At 41.0% G+C, this 19,208-nt stretch overlaps 1 protein-coding gene across 3 annotated transcripts in view; it reads right to left on the reverse strand.

The window, feature by feature from the left end:
• LOC126249785 (organic cation transporter protein-like) overlaps positions 1 to 19,208 on the reverse strand; it is a 263,258-nt gene that overhangs the window by 113,216 nt on the left and 130,834 nt on the right. For all 3 annotated transcript variants that reach the window (XM_049951468.1, XM_049951469.1, XM_049951470.1), the window contains exon 4: positions 3,228 to 3,334. In XM_049951468.1, coding sequence (XP_049807425.1) covers positions 3,228 to 3,334 — 107 coding nt within the window. The remainder of the gene's footprint in view (positions 1 to 3,227; positions 3,335 to 19,208) is intronic.

Raw genomic sequence — 19,208 nt, forward strand, 5'->3', positions numbered from 1 at the left:
CAACGACTGTGTTAGTATCCGCAACCAAACGTCGCACAGCTCTTCCTATAAAGACGTGTTTATCTCGGAAAGTTTATTGGACCTATTTTTCTTGTTTTGATGAGTACTACCACCTCTCAAAGTATTTGACACTTTTTTTTGAACTCCCTGTATCCTTCAGGGGACTTCCAAAGACTGTTGAGTCCACGCCACGTTGAGTTACTGCATTATGTCAGCAAAAAGTGGTCCGACTCGATATTAGGTGGTATACCATAACTTTTTTCACCTCAGTGTATTTTATGGTTATCACTGTTTCCAGTGACTATTTGGATGCTGGTGTGTAGAGGGAGACGTGAGGAGTGATGTTAATCAATGACAAATATAGTCACACCACATTCATTCTTTCTGTGGTGGCTAAACCTCCTCATTACAGAGATATCTACTAACTACTAATGTGTGAAATCTTATGGGACTTAACTGCTGAGGTCATCAGTCCCTAAGCTTACACACTACTTAACCTAAATTATCCTAAGGACAAACACACACACCCATGCCCGAGGGAGGACTCGAACCTCCACCGGGACCAGCCGCACAGTCCAGGACTACAGCGCCCTAGACCGCTCGGCTAATCCCGCGCGGCTACAGAGATATCTCTTTGAAATGTGTTTTATGAAGACACAGAGACAGAGATTTCTCGCGTGCTACCATCTCAGTTCCTTCACGTGAGTCCTGAATCTGAAAAGTTCCAAAATAAAATGTGAGCCATTCCACCAGTGAAGTCTGTCAATGTCTCCTCCTTTTCCTTTATTTTTGTTTGTAGAATTTGTAATGATTCGAAGGGGAGAGGGAATGTTTTGATTCCCTCAGACAGACGTCAAATTCCATCGCTTTGGTAGATGGGTCTCCATCACACTCTTCCCACATAATGAGTATCGGGTGGTGTGACGGTTTTAGACCTACCTTCTTATGCTATTTCTACTTTTCTCTCTCCGTTCATCTTTTAATGTTGATGTTGATGTTGCGCGTCTTGTCGTATCGGGAGCAATATTTATTGACTTTCCAGGCTGGACGTTAGTAATTCATATAATCTTCACTTTTGTGTTTAAATTCGGTTGCTGTTGTGTGAGTGTGTCTTTGCAGGTGAATTTACAAGCACACTTACTCTTTCTAGCTGTATATTATTTAATCTGAGTCGAGGCGTTGACTTTCAGTGCTGTTTTCTTTGCCATTGAAGCGAAAGATGTTGTAAAAGTAGGAGGCAGCAGGGTACTGTATGCTTTTTCGCTTCAACAGATAAAACGCGCGTTGTTATCTTACTTTTTTGTACCCTTTTTTCTTCAAGGAACACAGTGCATTCGTAGTTCCAAGTAGTATGATGTCCCTAGGTGTTCAAGCAGACAGTAGTGAGCAGGTGAGTCCTTCTTCATAGGCAACACCACCAAATGTACAATATATTATTTGATATTTACACATGAATGTAGTATCCCCTTAAAGTTGTAATATGCAATAACATATGGGACTATGAATTTTAAACCACACTTTAAGGCGTAGGAATTGTTTTATGTACTCCAGGAAAACAGTTGAATCAAACGTTGAAATAAACGCGTCAGTTTTTCCCAGCTCGCCATTAACCAGTTCCATCACGTCCCTCAGATCCGTAACACCCTCTCCAGATCATTCATTTTGCAGCACATTTACATCAATCGATATTATGCCACTGTGCCGTGATATCGCTGCTGTAGTTAAGCACATTGTGCTTTCCAACAACCTTCTTAGATTTAAGGAGAAATTATGCCCGTTGGGATGCAGCAGTTTTATCGGGCACGATGGCATTTCGAAGACTTTTTTATAGACTTGGGGTCTTTTTTCATTGTCCCTAACGCTTTTTGAATGTAAAATGGGGACAGCTTCTCAGTGTTCCCTTTCTCTGATTTTTTTACCGTAAACAAATTTAGGTGCAAATGTGATCCGTTGTTCTTTATACAATTCACTTTACGTTTAGCGTGTTCTAGCGGATTAATCTCCTTAGCTCTGTTTGTTGGTTCAGTGTGATAGGCTCCATCGTCATACCACGAGCAGTTCAGGAAGTAATGATCCACCAAGACAGAGCCCCTCCTCACAAAAAAAAATCAAATGGCTCTGAGCACCATGGGACTTAACATCTGTGGTCATCAGTCCCCTAGAACTTAGAACCACTTAAACCTAACTAACCTAAGGACATCACACACATCCATGCCCGAGGCAGGATTCGAACCTGCGACCGTAGCAGTCGCGCGGTTCCGGACTGAGCGCCTAGAACCGCTAGACCATCGCGGCCGGCCCCCTCTTCACGCCCTTATACAATTAAGACATGGCAGGTTCCCCAGAAGGTACCCACTAATGACTGTTTCAGCTTAGCAGCCATCCACCCTGTCAGCTCGTAGCGCTCTTAAAGACTAATAAATTTTTTAACAGAAGTTTGTACCATCCTCGCGGGCCTTTCGGTTAAGTGAGTACCCCTGTTCCCTGTGAAACGACGTTCCACCCAAGCGCAGCACGATGACTGGTGGAGCATACACATAGCTTACTGTTATAGAGGACTGTTACACTCACCAGCCTCTTTCGAAGAAAATCAATTTTTATTATATTTATTTGGCCACGGGTTCTCCAAAAGACTATCCAGTCAACAAAGAGTGAGCTACCTGACGTTCCCGCCATCTGGCGCGACCCAGTAGGTATGTGTGACGTGTTGAATGTCACTGGCGAAACGAACTTTATCCCCTCACTCCACCTAGTGCCAACGCGACTTTAAATTGTGTTCTTCCCTCTTTTCTTTTCTCTGCATTCAGTTCATGTGGTATGCCTACTGTATTCTTTCTTTGACTGTCGCAACTATTAGACGTTCACTCCCGCACATATCACGCTGCAGTATTGACATTAAAGATCATTTATGTCGCGCCAACGATGTTGCTTTAATGCCTTCCAACATTCGAGTACTTTCAGATGTGTAATTGGTATTATCTTGTGGGAGACCACAGCGTAACCGACCTTTTTACCTTGGATATGTCGTATTTAGAAGCTGTTGCATGAATGTGTATGGGGAAAATTATTGTCTCTTTTGGAGTGCAGTTAACTGTTTATTGCTTTTTATAAAGTGCTCAATAAGAACGATAGGAATTTACATTACACTTTGAGTCGAATGCCAGAATGACTGCACAGTTTCTACTGAACAAATTCACACCTAAAAGAAAATAAAAAACAATCATTACCTGTCTGAAGCATATCCAGCGATGGGTGTGGTTACAAAGTATCCAACACTGTTGACGGTACCCACTAGCGTCAACTTCCATTGGTTTTCATCACACGTGATGTCCCACTGAAACCCATATACAGTACTTAGTGATGTAGGTACACGATAACTCACATTAAAATGTGGTACAGTTTATTATTAATTTAAATCGTTGATTAACATACTATTGAAAATATTTAACATTTATTTAAAAACATCCTGTCTACACTGATTTTAATTAACAGTATTTACATACTTCAACAAATATGAGAACAAAAAATTTTTTTGCTACAATGGAGATTGTCAGCATCGGAAATAGAGACATCAGCCTGTTCCTTATGAAATAGTTTTAATTTTAGAAATGCGAAATTTTAGAAATGCGAAATGTAAGAAAGGCTTTATTCCTTGTTACTCCCACAAACAGTATTAATAGTCTTATCTGACACACAAGAAGCATTTGAGAAGCTGTTCAAATAACTTAACGGGATTGCGGTCGACAACCGTCGATTTTTCGAGACATGCACACCCTGTCATTTTAAAGGCAAAATTGTTGCTATGAAGCGCTGTGCAAGTGGATTTAAAAGCTCGGTTTGCAGAATAATTCCGGAAATATCACACACACACACACACACACACACACATTGTGAACACTGGCGCCACCACACAATCGAAGGTCAATAACAGTCATAGGGGCCACGTCATTTTATACCCTGAAAGTTGTCAGCTGTTTGGGTTACCTTCTGTCAGGATAAATATAGGAAAAGACGGATCAGACCTGCTTCCGCTATCGACCAACCGTGCATCAGGTGAGTGATGAATAAACCTATTTGGCATCAACGTCCAGGTCTTTCTGTCATACGCACGGATCATTTGTAACAAGATTAGCCATATTTTGCGGAAATATGAGGTGAAATGTGTTTTCCGACCTCCAGATAAGATTAGGGCCCTTTTAAGTTCCATTAAGGATGATCTTGGTTTGCATAAGGTGGGTGTCTATCGTTTTCCTTGCAGTTGTGACGTGTCATATATTTATCAGACAACCAGAACTACTGAGCGTAAGCGTCACACTCGTTTAAACAGCCGAAAAAAATCGGGTACTGCAGAACATTGGCACTGATCATCCTACGGAATATAACAGCACGGAGATTCTGGCATGCACTTCTAGTTATTGGGCGTGTGTTATTAAGGAAGCAATAGAGACTATGTTAGCAAGTAACTTTGCAAATAGAGATGGAGGCTTTGCTAACTTCTGCGTGGTAACCTACTCTCTCCCTTGTCAAAAACGGAGGGACAGAGTTAATACTATCTCACTCGTTGTTTAGTGATTTTCTCTATCGATGACTTCTGGCGTCAGTCGTCTTTGGTTATGTGGTAATTCTAGTGTTTACATTGTGATTGTGTGTATGTGTGTGTGTGTGTGTGTGTGTGTGTAGAATTGCTCTACTACTCTACTATCGGAGATTTTAAATTCACTTACACAGCGTTACTTGCTGTAGCTTTGCCTTGAAAATGACACGGTGTGCACCTGTTGAAATATCGGCGGTTGTCAACGACGTCACCCGGTCGCATCATCCCAAGTTATTTGAAAATTTTATAGACCGGGAGAAACTCAGGTCTCACATTTGAGAAGTTGTGTGTGTCCGTCATGAACGTACACCACATACTCGGAATAGCTAACAATTGGATGGACATCGCGATCATCATAAGACTGGATTGCGAACATTTTCGAATCATGAAAGTGTTTAATACGATCTGTGGCTCTTTTTATTACAAAACTAATTCAATACGGTTACTTGCGTAAGTCACTTTTTTAAATAAACCTCCACGATGCGTTTCGAGGATTTTCATCCATATCGCAGTCATGTGAATAAGCTTCATCATGTTAAATGCATATCATAGACATGTTTTCTATATATTTGTATAGTTATCCTATGATCTTCTATTTAAAGGTACTGCCTGTCTGTGTCTATATGATCTTCAGACAGTTTTTGTTTCTGAATGCAGTTAATAGTATAATGTATTTATATAATGATACCTTCCTGTACGCAGCTTACTGGAACAACTTTCAAGTGCTTTTGTTATTTTCTATGATTCAAGTTTGAGTGTCACATGCTGGATAACAATTAACATATAACCATCTCGTTAGGAGAAAAAACTCAAAGCAGACGTCTGGCTGCAGCTAGTAAAAGTACAAATGTAAACAACTGGATCCTTCAGAAGATGAGAGTGAAAACCCTTGAAACGCGTCGTCCAGGTTTAATAAGAAACTGACTAACGCAAATGAACGTTTTTAAGTTGTCTTATAATCGGCAGTGAGCTTAATATGTCTGACACATAACATTAATATTCAGCAGTGCTATCGAGCAAGTAATGGGTGCTCTATCTCCTAAATTTTAAGTCTGATGCCCTCCTACAAATTCGAAGGCTAGTAGTACGTCAAGGTACATCACGTTGGTGAAAGTGTGGAAGAATGCCTGTAGGCAAGTAATGTTTAGTTCAACCGTAGAAGTCAGTGAATTTAAACAGGCAGTCTGTTGCTCACAATCTGAAGTGATTGTGAAGGAGGAGATAACTGAGTGCCCAAAAAGACCATACGAATGTTCTGCATCAAACTGCCAGGTTCTGAGACGTCTTTGGCAACAGATCGAAGGATAACATGCTCTTGTGGGATTTGAAAGGATTCAAGATTCAAATGGATGAATTACAATTTCTGGGACAGGAAAAATGCACATGAACATGTTCAAAAAAAAAAAAAAAAAACAGATGAGGCTGTGGGAAAATGTCTCCACATGAAGGACGACCTTAGTGGCGTTCTGACTGAAAATCATACTCAGCTCAGGATCTGTTATTCTCACAACAAATATGCAAGACGTTTCCTGTCGAAGTCTATACATGATACTTCGCTTGTAATATGTAACACCACATTATCGTATAAGATCGCGCACAGCGCTGAGACTAAAAAACCGTTTCAAGAAGGAACTGGACGCTATAGTCGCGTTAATGTGCTCTAATTATCAACCTGATTCACAACACTGGCAATGCATCCTCGTCCAAACTTCTGCGAAATATCATTTGTAAGTATTTACCACTTCCGGCAGCTGTTGTGTATTCATATTGTACATAACGATTCAGTAGTATGTACCAGGAGATTGAAAGAGTTTTTACATTAAGCTTAGGTTGTGTACCAAGCTCGTTCCTTTTTAACTAACATGAGGTACTCGCGAATAGTAACTGTATTTAATTGATTTTGTAATATAAACAGCCACAGATCGTATTAAATCCCTTCACGCTCCGAAAATGTTCGCTATCCAATCCTATGATGATCGTGATGTCCATCCAGATTTAACTATTCCGAGTCGACAGAATGGAGTTACAAGTAACTAACTATTTAAGTTAAAAGTAAGATCATTTCATTACTATGCAGAAATGAAACACATGAAAACAAAAGTCGTAGGATGATAATACTAGAACACTTTGTCCTGACTAAATGTACTAAACATAAATTTTAATCACAGAGATATTATAGGAGACCATCAAAAATGTTCCCGTTCGAAGGTAACACTAATTCCTTGCCTACACGTCGGTGCTTGTACAGGGTAAATCACCTAAAACTTAGACCGCAAATATTACGGGAATGAAAAGTGCTATTGATGTGCGGTTTTCACAGAATGAATTGGTAGCCAGAGCCTCGTATTGTTAGCCAATCTACAGATTGTAATAATGGTTCAAATGGTTCAAATGGCTCTGAGCACTATGGGACTCAACTTCTGAGGTCATTAGTCCCCTAGAACGTAGAACTAGTTAAACCTAACTAACCTAAGGACATCACAAACATCCATGCCCTAGGCAGGATTCGAACCTGCGACCGTAGCGGTCTTGCGGTTCCAGACTGCAGCGCCTTTAACCGCACGGCCACTTCGGCCGGCTGATTGTAATAATACTTAGGAAGTGTATTTTTCGTTCAAACATACTTTATAAATGGAACAATGCCTATTGACATTAACAAACTAAAAGTAGGGAAAATTAGAATGTCAGTGGTGTTTGTTGCAGGATTTTAGTACGAGTCGTTTACGAGATTTCGTATTTTGAAAAGTTCCCACAGCGACACTTGTACAATACCTGTGGTAGCACACACTAAAGAACAACACAAATACATACACTCGTTATGTAGATTCCGACCAGCAACGAGACAACTGACCATCACAGATTGTGTTCAAAATGACCACTGGCAGCGGCAATACCTGCTCCCAGCCAGGTATGGAACTACTGCTGCGCATGTGCAAGAATTTCAGCTGAGATGTCCTAGCAGGCTGCAGTAATATGTCACTGCATATCATCGGATGTAGCTGTTATGTCCTTGTAGACAGCATCTTTCAGCTTTATCCACAGGAAAAGTCTACAGGTGTCAAATCCGGGGAACGGGCCTGTCAAGCTACAGGTCCTCTGCGTCCAATCCAACGATTTGGAAACAATTCGTGAAGACACGCTGAAGTACTGCGTGCACTATATAGTGGACGCCAAGTATCTTGGCGTAACCTTGGACTCTCGTCTTACGTGGAAACCCCACATAGACGAGGTCCATAGGAAGGTCTGCGCCAGAATGTCCATCCTGTACCCAATCCTCAACTCATCCAGCTCCCTATCCTGCTCAGTAGGAGTGAACGTATACCAGGCCCTGATCCGGCCAGTCATGGAATACGCGTGTCCTGTCTGGGGATACGCGGCGAAGCAGCACCTGGACACTCTCCAGAGGCTGCAGAACCGCGCCCTCAGGAGGGCACTGCGTTTACCCCTTGGATTCCCTATTGACGATTTGCATGCCGCTGCGGAAATCCCACTCCTGAGAGAGCGTTTCCAAGACCTGGCAAGGGCCTTCTATGAAGGTACTTCCAGGTCGGGAAACGCCCTCATCCACTCCCTAGGTCGGTATGACATGTCCCGCGATAAACACAATCGCCCCATGACGATCTTTGACGACTAAGTCGAAGAGAAAAATCCCAATACCCATTCCCAAATCCTGCTCCTACCCCAAATACTACAAATATCTCGCCAAACCTCAGGCAAGTACCAGACTCACACAGAACAAACATCACAATCTCACAGACATCCAAAAAGTACAGAAATAATCACACACACAAGCACACAGGGGAGTAAAAGCCGCAAGGCTACAAACTCCCCCTCACACTTCCCCAAAGAGGGGAAAGTAATAGATGTGAGCAGCAGCATCATGTTGGTACCACAGGTTCCCCCTAGTCTGCAGAGGAACGTCTTCTAGCATCCGTAGAAGATGATCTGTTAGGAGGCTGCGATAACTGCGCGCGTTCAGTGTTCCGTCTACGAAAAACGGGCCTATGAGGTGATGGTTCACCGTCGCACACCGCACGTTTGCACTCCATGGAAGCTGACGTTCCAACTGACGAAGCCAAAGGGGATTGTCAACAAGCCAACAGTGCATGTTCCGACGGTTTACCTGGCCATGATTGGTATGTGTGGCTTCATCACTGAGCAAGATAAATGATATATCTGAAGTGTTCCGTCTTAATGTCCGTGTACAGAAGTTAACACGATTCTCGTAATCGTTTCCACGCAGCTCTTGACGGAGGGTGATGTGATTAGATTAAATTAGATTAATACTTGTTCCATAGATCATGAATACGACACTTCGTAATGATGTGGAACGTGTCAGGTTAATAAAAGATGTCTGTACAAGATATTACATTACACAAAATATTGCATGACACTAATGTCTAAGTTGGTTTTTATTCCCCTCCCTTAATTTATATCTAAAAATTCAGCCAATTAGTAGAAGGAGTTGTCATCTAGAAATTCTTTTAATTTATTTTTAAATGTTGGTTGGCTATCTGTCAGGCTTTTGATGCTGTTTGGTAGGTGACCAAAGACTTTTGTGGCAGCACAATCTACCCTTTCTGTACCAAAGTCAGATTTAACCCTGCATAGTGAAGATCATCCTTTCTCCTGGTGTTATAGCTATGCACACTGCTATTACTTTTCAACTGGGTTGGATTATTAACAACAAATTTCATAAGTGAATATATATATACTGTGAGGTTACTGTGAGGATCCCTAGATCCTTAAATAGATGTCTGCAGGATGACCGTGGGTGGGCACCAGCAATTATTCTGATTACACGTTTTTGAGCAATGAATACTATTCTACTCAACGATGAATTACCCCAGAATATGATGCCATACGAAAGCAGTGAATGAAAGTAGGCATAGTAAGCTGTTTTACTGAGATTCTTATCACTAAAATTTGCAATAACCCTAATAGCATACGTAGCTGAACTCAGACGTTTCAGCAGACCATCAATGTGTTGCTTCCAGTTTAACCTCTCATCAACGGACACACCTAAAAATTTTGAAAATTCTACCTTAGCTACAGACTTCTGTTCAAAGTCTATATTTATTACTGGAGTTGTGCCATTTACTGTACGGAACTGTATATACTGTGTTTTATCAAAATTTAAAGAGAGTCCGTTTGCTGAGAACCACTTAATAATTTTATGAAAAACATCATTTACAATTACATCACTTAGTTCTTGATTTTTGGATGTTATTACTATACTTGTATCATCAGCAAAAAGAACTAACTTTGCATCTTCATCAATGTGGAATGGTAAGTCATTAATGTATATCAAGAACAGTAAAGGACCTAAGACCGCACCCTGTGGGACCCCGTACCTGATAGCCCTCAAGTTTGAGGAATCAGCTGTTGTTTTAACATTACATGAACCACTTATTTCCAATTTCTGCATTCTTCCAGTTAAGTATGAATTAAACCATTTGTGCACTGCCCCCCTCAAACCACAATGATTTAGCTTATCTAAAAGAATTCTATGATTTACACAATGAAAGGCCTTTGAGAGATCACAAAAGATACCAATGGGTGAGGTCTGGTTATTCAGAGCATTTAATATCTGATCAGTTAAAGCGTATATAGCATTTTCTGTTGAAAAGCCTTTCTGAAAACCAAACTGACATTATGTTAGTACTTTATTTTTACAAATATCGGAGGCTACTCTTGAATACATTACTTTCTCAAAAATTTTTGATAGAGCTGTCAGAAGAGAGATTGGGCGGTAGTTGTTGACATCCGACGTATCCCCCTTTTTATGCAATGGTTTTACAATGGCATATTTCAGTCTATCGGGGAAAACACCCTGCTCCAAAGTGCTATTACATACGTGGCTTAGAATCCTACTTATCTGTGAGGAACAAGCTTTAAGTACCTTGCTGGAAATGCCATCAATTCCGTAAGAGCTTTTACTTTTCAGTGAGTTTATTATTTTACTGATTTCAGAGTGAGAGGTTGGTGGAAATACAGTTGTTTCAAACTGCACATGTATGGCCTCTTCTATTAGTAGCCTTGCCTCTTCTAGTGAAGATCTAGATCCTATTTTCTCCACAACATTTAAAAAATGATTATTGAAAATATTTTCAATTTCTGATTGTTTGTTAGTACACTTGTCATTCAGTTTTATGGCACTAAAGTCTTCCTGTGCTCTTGGTTGCCCTGTTTCCCTTTCAATAATATTCCAAATTGCTTTAATTTTATTATCAGAGTTACTGATCTCAGACATGATACACATGCGTCTGGACTTTTTAATAACTTTTCTTAGTACCGTACAATGGTTTTTATAATATTGAACAAATTCGGGGTCAGTACTCCCTCTTGCTGTTAGAAACAGTTCTCTTTTACGGTTGCAAGATATTCTTATTCCTTTAGTTAGCCAAGGTTTTTTATATGTTTTCTTGGAATTATGTTTAACTATTTTCTTGGGAAAACAATTTTCAAATACCCTTAAAAATGTATCGTGAAATAAGTTATATTTCAAGTTTGCATCGGGTTCCTTATACACTTCATCCCAGTCTAGCTGCTGTAGGCTTTCTCTAAAGTTTGCAATAATTATATTGTTAATTCAACGCACTGCTTTGAAATTCTGATTTGATATACTGCATGGAGCTATGTCATGTACTGTAACTAGCTGTGCACCATGATCTGAAAGACCATTCTCAACAGGATAAGCATTCATGTCCTTAAACTTATCTTGGTCTATAAAAAAGTTATCTATCAATGTCCTGCTGTTCTTTGTTATCCGAGCAGGAAAATCAATGATGGAGCTCAAACTGAAAGAACTGAGTAATACTACAAGGTCATTCTTCCTATTACACTCTTTCAGGGAATCAACATTGAAATCCCCACAAATGATAATTTGCTTCCCCCTGTCTGACAGATAGCACAACAAAGTATCCAAGTTTTCTAGAAATAGCTGGAAATTCCCTGAGGGGGACCTATGCACTGTTACAATTATGGAAGTGCCATCATTTAGTTTTAGTTCAGTGGCACATGCTCCCATATGTTGCTCTACACAAAATGTTTTAGTTTCTAAATTTTTTACACTGTGGAAGCTTTTGACATATATGGCAACTCCTCCTCTCATCATATTATCTCTACTTACATGTGCAGCTAACTTGTACCCATTGATGCTAACCTTTTGCATATCAGTGACAATGTGATGCTCAGACAGGCGTAGTACATCTATTATATTCTCAGTTTCTATATCTTCTAAACAAAGCAGAAGCTCATCAATTTTATTCTTCAATCCCCCAATATTTTGATGAAATATACTAACATTATTTTTCACTTTACTTTTGTGAGTATCTTGAACTTTTTTAACATCTTTAGTACTTGCCTGGCTGAGTTTCCCACTGGACACTGATCTTACACTAAAAAAGAGTTTCCACCATGAGATGTAGTTCCTCCCCCCTTTAAATATCCTGCTATCAGCCCAGCCAGTTTACCCTTCCCTTTCTTGTTGAGGTGTAGGCCATGTCTAGTATAGTCCCACCTACAGAGTGAATCAACAGGAACCGCACCAATGTGTGCACCAGATCCAAGTAGCTGTTCCAACTCCAAATTAACTCTCGTGACAGAAGAGCTCAAATGAGGTCGGTCGTGGCGCTCCAGAACCGACACAAACCCAACATTGGTATGACTCGATGTTGATGCAATCTTTGCCAGGTCACACTCTATGCTGTACCCCGGATCTCTGTCAATACTGTTGCCCGGCCCACCCACAATAACCATAGTATCTTCCTTAGTAAAGCCTCTACATAGTAAACCTAAATCCTCTGTAACCTGCCCCAGTCCAGCACTAGGTTTGAAAAAAACTTGTGACCTGGTATTCTGACCCTAATTCATCCTGCAGAAGTTGGCCCACACCCCTAGCATGCGAACTACCTAGCAACAAGATTTTCTTTCTCTTTGCAGACTTCCCTACATTCTTATTCAATTTGCTTCTGAAAGCTTCTACATCTACTTCTGTGAGAGGCTCAACAGTTTCTGACTGAGGCAACAGGTCAAACTTATTTTTGACATTAATAACAAAGTTGTCAGAAGAATTTCTTGGCCTGTTCCTTACGCCTGTTGCCACTTCCCACTCCTGTTTACCCTTCTCCCCCTTAACCTGCCCAGTTCTCACCTAGCCTCATCTAACTCAGGCTGAAGGGCAGCAATTTTCCCCTCCTGTTCCACAATCTTTCTATCTCTACTGCACAGCCTACAGAACCACTGATGAGTTTCGCTCATTTTCCCAATTCCCACGCCACTACAATCGCCGCAATGAAAAAAGTTACGACATCCATCACACCAGACCCCGGAGCTAACGATTCTACGGCACGTCAGGCACTTTACACTCATGGTACAAATCGATTTTAGTGACAGAAAGACAATTAATTTACCGGAAAACAATGAAAATACGTGTACGAAAAATTAGGCCTACTCGCGACAATGTAAACAGTGGTTCAGAAGTTTATTACTGGAAATTACTTAAGAGATGACGATACTCTACAGATATAAAGGGGCATCAAACGTATTTAGCACACTAAACTATCAGTAAATGCACTTAAAATTGCGGTATGAAGTTTAATCGGAACGCTCAAAAGTTCGGCCTGGCCGCGATATCTAAACAAAACGAACTTAACGTGATTACTGTGAAAATACGCGAGTAAGACAAAAACCTTTAATGGTACGCTTGAAGAGCACTATAATTAACGTAATAAATTAGTTTAAAGTGTTAAAAACAGTTTATTACAACTTAAATTACGTATCTTTTACGAGAGCTGTGACTCAGACGTTCGTGTAGCAGGCGCAGGGATGAAATCTATGGTTCAAATGGCTCTGAGCACTATGGGACTTAACTTCTGAGGTCATCAGTCCCATAGAACTTAGAACTACTTAAACCTAACCAACCTAAGGACATCAGACACATCCATGTCCGAGGCAGGATACGAACCTGCGACCGTAGCGGTCGCGCGGTTCCAGACTGTGGCGCCTAGAACCGCTCTGTGGCCCCGGCCGGCGGGTGAAATCTATGTCGATGGAGAATGCGTAGAACACTTGCCTGACTCGTGTCACTTCCTCGTACGTTTGCGCGAGAGCTAAAGTGCTAATCAACTGCAACAACAGCAAGAACATTAATTTCCCACTCTTCTGCCGCCACTTCTTTCCTTCTGTTACGTTGTCAAGCTGTTACACTACCACTTTCACTTAACTTGTTGAGGAAGTTGATAAATACTTGCCAAGATGGTTGACATCTATAGGAATATCTTGGTGCATACACCTTACAAGAACGAACTGCATTCTTCCTATACTCTGCATGCACCATGAGCATGTCGGTTTTTTCTGATCTGATAAATCCCATCTTTCACTCACGACCTACTGCTTGGGCTGTCACACACTAACGATTAGCAAGTCACAAAGCACTCAAGGAAAACACAAGCACACAGGAAGAAAACGAAACATCGTACCTACCAACTACGCGGGTTGAATGGCACAAACAAGTGTCGATGAGGAAACTTTTATAAATACGATATCTCGTAAACGACTCGCATTAGAATCGTGCAACAAACACCACTGACATTACAGTTTACCATACTGTTAGTTTGTTAATGTCAACAGAGATTGGTCCATTTAAAAAAGTGCATGTTTGCACAAAAATACACTTTCCTAATATTATTACTGTCTATTGGCTAACAGTACGAGCCCCTGTCTACCAATTCATTCTGTGAAAACCACACATCAATAACATTTCCGGAATATTTCCGATGCAAGGTTCAGGTGATTCACCCGGTATACTCGCATCATAGTCGCGCTGGACTGCTTGTACGCTGCAGCAATGCGTTTAAACAAAACATTTTTGATCGCCCCCTTATACAGTAGATGTTGTTGTTGTTGTTGTGGTCTTCAGTCCAGAGACTGGTTTGATGCAGCTCTCCATGCTACTCTATCCTGTGCAAGCTTCTTCATCTCCCGGTACCTACTGCAGCCTACATCCTTCTGAATCTGCTTAGTGTATTCATCTCTTGGTCTCCCTCTACGATTTTTACCCTCCACGCTGCCCTCCAATGCTAAATTTGTGATCCCTTGATGCCTCAAAACATGTCCTACCAACCGATCCCTTCTTCTAGTCAAGTTGTGCCACAAACTTCTCTTCTCCCCAATCCTATTCAATACCTCCTCATTAGTTACGTGATCTACCCATCTAATCTTAAGCATTATCCTGTAGCACCACATTTCGAAAGCTTCTATTCTCTTCTTGTTCAAACTATTTATCGTCCATGTTTCACTTCCATACATGGCTACACTCCATACAAATACTTTCAGAAACGACTTCCTGACACTTAAATCTATACTCGATGTTAACAAATTTCTCTTCTTCAGAAACGATTTCCTTGCCATTGCCAGTCTACATTTTATATCCTCTCTACTTCGACCATCATCAGTTATTTTACTCCCTAAATAGCAAAACTCCTTTACTACTTTAAGTGTCTCATTTCCTAATCTAATCCCCTCAGCATCACCCGATTTAATTTGACTACATTCCATTATCCTCGTTTTGCTTTCGTTGATGTTCATCTTATATCCTCCTTTCAAGACACTGTCCATTCCGTTCAACTGCTCTTCCAAGTCCTTTGCTGTCTCTGACAGAATTACAATGTCATCGGCGAACCTCAAAGTTTTTAATTCTTCTCCATGAATTTTAATACCTACTCCGAATTTTTCTTTTGTTTCCTTTACTGCTTGCTCAATATACAGATTGAATAACATCGGGGAGAGGCTACAACCCTGTCTCACTCCTTTCCCAACCACTGCTTCCCTTTCATGCCCCTCGACTTTTATAACTGCCATCTGGTTTCTGTACAAATTGTAAATAGCCTTTCGCTCCCTGTATTTTACCCCTGCCACCTTCAGAATTTGAAAGAGAGTATTCCAGTTAACCTTGTCAAAAGCTTTCTTTAAGTATACAAATGCTAGAAACGTAGGTTTGCCTTTTCTTAATATTTCTTCTAAGATAAGTCGTAAGGTTAGTATTGCCTCACGTGTTCCAACATTTCCACGGAATCAAAACTGATCTTCCCCGAGGTCCGCTTCTGCCAGTTTTTGCATTCGTCTGTAAAGAATTCGCGTTAGTATTTTGCAGCTGGCCGGCCGTGGTGGCCAAGCGGTTAAAGGCGCTACAGTCTGGAACCGCGCGGCCGCTACGGTCGCAGGTTCGAATCCTGCCTCGGGCATGGATGTGTGTGATGTCCTTAGGTTAGTTAGGTTTAAGTAGTTCTAAGTTCTAGGGGACTGATGACCTTAGAAGTTAAGTCCCATAGTGCTCAGAGCCATAGAGCCATTTTGCAGCTGTGACTTATTAAACTGATAGTTCGGTAATTTTCACATCTGTCAACACCTGCTTTCTTTGGGATTGGAATTATTATATTCTTCTTGAAGTCTGTGGGTATTTCGCCTGTCTCATACATCTTGCTCACCAGATGGTAGAGTTTTGTCATGACTGGCTCTCCCAAGGCCATCAGTAGTTCTAATGGAATGTTGTCTACTCCCGGGGCCTTGTTTCGACTCAGGTCTTTCAGTGCTCTGTCAAACTCTTCACGCAGTATCTTATCTCCCATTTCGTCTTCATCTACAGTCTCTTCCATTTCCATAATATTGTCGTCAAGTACATCGCCCTTGTATAAACCCTCTATATACTCCTTCCACCTTTCTGCCTTCCCTTCTTTGCTTAGAACTGGGTTGCCATCTGAGCTCTTGATATTCATACAAGTGGTTCTCTTCTCTCCAAAGGTCTCTTTAATTTTCCTGTAGGCAGTATCTATCTTACCCCTAGTGAGACAAGCCTCTACATCCTTACATTTGTCCTCTAGCCATCCCTGCTTACCCATTTTGCACTTCCTGTCGATCTCATTTTTGAGACGTTTGTATTCCTTTTTGCCTGCTTCATTTACTGCATTTTTATATTTTCTCCTTTCATCAATTAAATTCAATATTTCTTCTGTTACCCAAGGATTTCTATTAGCCCTCGTCTTTTTACCTACTTGATCCTCTGCTGCCTTCACTACTTCATCCCTCAGAGCTACCCATTCTTCTTCTACTGTATTTCTTTCCCCCATTCCTGTCAATTGTTCCCTTATGCTCTCCCTGAAACTCTCTACAACCTCTGGTTCTTTCAGTTTATCCAGGTCCCATCTCCTTAAATTCCCACCTTTTTGCAGTTTCTTTAGTTTCAATCTGCAGTTCATAACCAATAGATTGTGGTCAGAATCCACATCTGCCCCTGGAAATGTCTTACAATTTAAAACCTGGTTCCTAAATCTCTGTCTTACCATTATATAATCTATCTGATACCTTTTAGTATCTCCAGGATTCTTCCAGGTATACAACCTTCTTTTATGATTCTTGAACCAAGTGTTAGCTATGATTAAGTTATGCTCTGTGCAAAATTCTACAAGGCGGCTTCCTCTTTCATTTCTTCCCCCCAATCCATATTCACCTACTATGTTTCCTTCTCTCCCTTTTCCTACTGACGAATTCCAGTCACCCATGACTATTAAATTTTCGTCTCTCTTCACTACCTGAATAATTTCTTTTATCTCGTCATACATTTCATCAATTTCTTCATCATCTGCAGAGATAGTTGGCATATAAACTTGTACTACTGTAGTAGGCATGGGCTTTGTGTCTATCTTGGCCACAATAATGCGTTCACTATGCTGTTTGTAGTAGCTAACCCGCACTCCTATTTTTTTATTCATTATTAAACCTACTCCTGCATTACCCCTATTTGATTTTGTATTTATAACCCTGTAATCACCTGACCATAAGTCTTGTTCCTCCTGCCACCGAACTTCACTAATTCCCACTATATCTAACTTTAACCTATCCATTACCCTTTTTAAATTTTCTAACCTACCTGCCCGATTAAGGGATCTGACATTCCACGCTCCGATCCGTAGAATGCCAGTTTTCTTTCTCCTGATAACGACGTCCTCTTGAGTAGTCCCCGCCCGGAGATCCGAATGGGGGACTATATTTTACCCAAGAGGACGCCATCATCATTTAATCATACAGTAAAGCTGCATGTCCTCGGGAAAAATTACGGCTGTAGTTTCCCCTTGCTTTCAGCCGTTCGCAGTACCAGCACAGCAAGGCCGTTTTGGTTAATGTTACAAGGCCAGATCAGTCAATCATCCAGACTGTTGCGCCTGCAACTACTGAAAAGGCTGCTGCCCCTCTTCAGGAACCACATGTTTGTCTGGCCTCTCAACAGATACCCCTCCGTTGTGGTTGCACCTACGGTACGGCCATCTGTATCGCTGAGGCACGCAAGCCTCCCCACCAACGGCAAGGTCCATGGTTCATGTAGATACAAAGCCTTAAAGGGAGACGTAATTAGAGCTATCTGACATCAGTAACAACTAAACTGACTCATACAAAAGAGTAATAACGATAAGAACACAGTTTGGCTATGTTTCTGTAGGAGGAATGACGAATACTGGTGTGTAAAAATAAAAATAGCGTATACTGCGATCTATTTAAAAGTTATACATAAATTCGAATCCTGGTAATTCTCATAAACGTACAGTTTAAAACAGATGCTTTGAAATGCGATTGTGGGCAATGGCTGTATGCTGTAACGATTATTTGAAGGGACAAGTAAGACTCTCGTGTCGTCACTAACGAAATCAAACTTGTTTCTGATGTCTATGATTCTGAAAATCTCGTTGAAAATTATATTACGAGGGTAGAAAACGTTATATAAAATAAGCTTAAGCAAAAGCAAAACGAGAGGGACAACAAGAAACCAAAACGATAATAACCTCGGTATTAAAAAGGAATATGGCTTTGTCAATAAACGATCACAGGATTGACGTGTGACAGGTAAAGAAGTGGAACGATGGGCTTCAAGCGGCAGGATCACTTACAGAATCTACAGGCGGCTTTACAACGCCTTCTGAAGAGCCTTTGTTGTAAGTTGGAGAAACGTAATTTTTTTGCTACAAAGGTTTTTTGGACATGTGAATAGCAAAGATGGCCTCATCCCTTCATAGAAGTACATCAAAGACATCATTAAGCTACTGGTGCCCAAGAACCAGAAGGAGCTCCAGTCCTCTTTCAGCAAGATTTCTTATTACGCTAAGTTCATTCCCCAGTCCACCCACAACTGCTGTCCCCTTAACCAGCTTCCCAAAAAAGGAGTTGTGTGGTTTATGGACTGTCAGCAGGGTATTCAATCCTTCAAATGGTGTTTGTGCTCAGCTCCCTGTTAGGCTTCTTTTACGCCAGGTAAGGCATTAACCCTGGCCTGCGATGTGTTCCAATACGGCAGTGGTGTGGTCCTGCCGCACAGGAACTCAGAAGGCACCAAGCAGCCCATCATTTACACATCGAAGATGCTCCCTGTGGTACAATTTAAATATTTGCACATGGAAAAGGGGGAGCTGGATGTCATTTTCGGTGTTAAAAAGTTTAATGTTTCTTGTATGGAGCAAATCCCCTAGTCATCACCGACCATAAACCACTGATTTCATTATTCGGCCCTCTTTCTAAGCTACCAGATAGGACTGTCCATCGATTGCAGAGGTAGCCAGTCTTTCTC

This window comes from Schistocerca nitens, chromosome 3 (assembly GCF_023898315.1).
Source record: "Schistocerca nitens isolate TAMUIC-IGC-003100 chromosome 3, iqSchNite1.1, whole genome shotgun sequence".
Classification (NCBI taxonomy): domain Eukaryota; kingdom Metazoa; phylum Arthropoda; class Insecta; order Orthoptera; family Acrididae; genus Schistocerca; species Schistocerca nitens.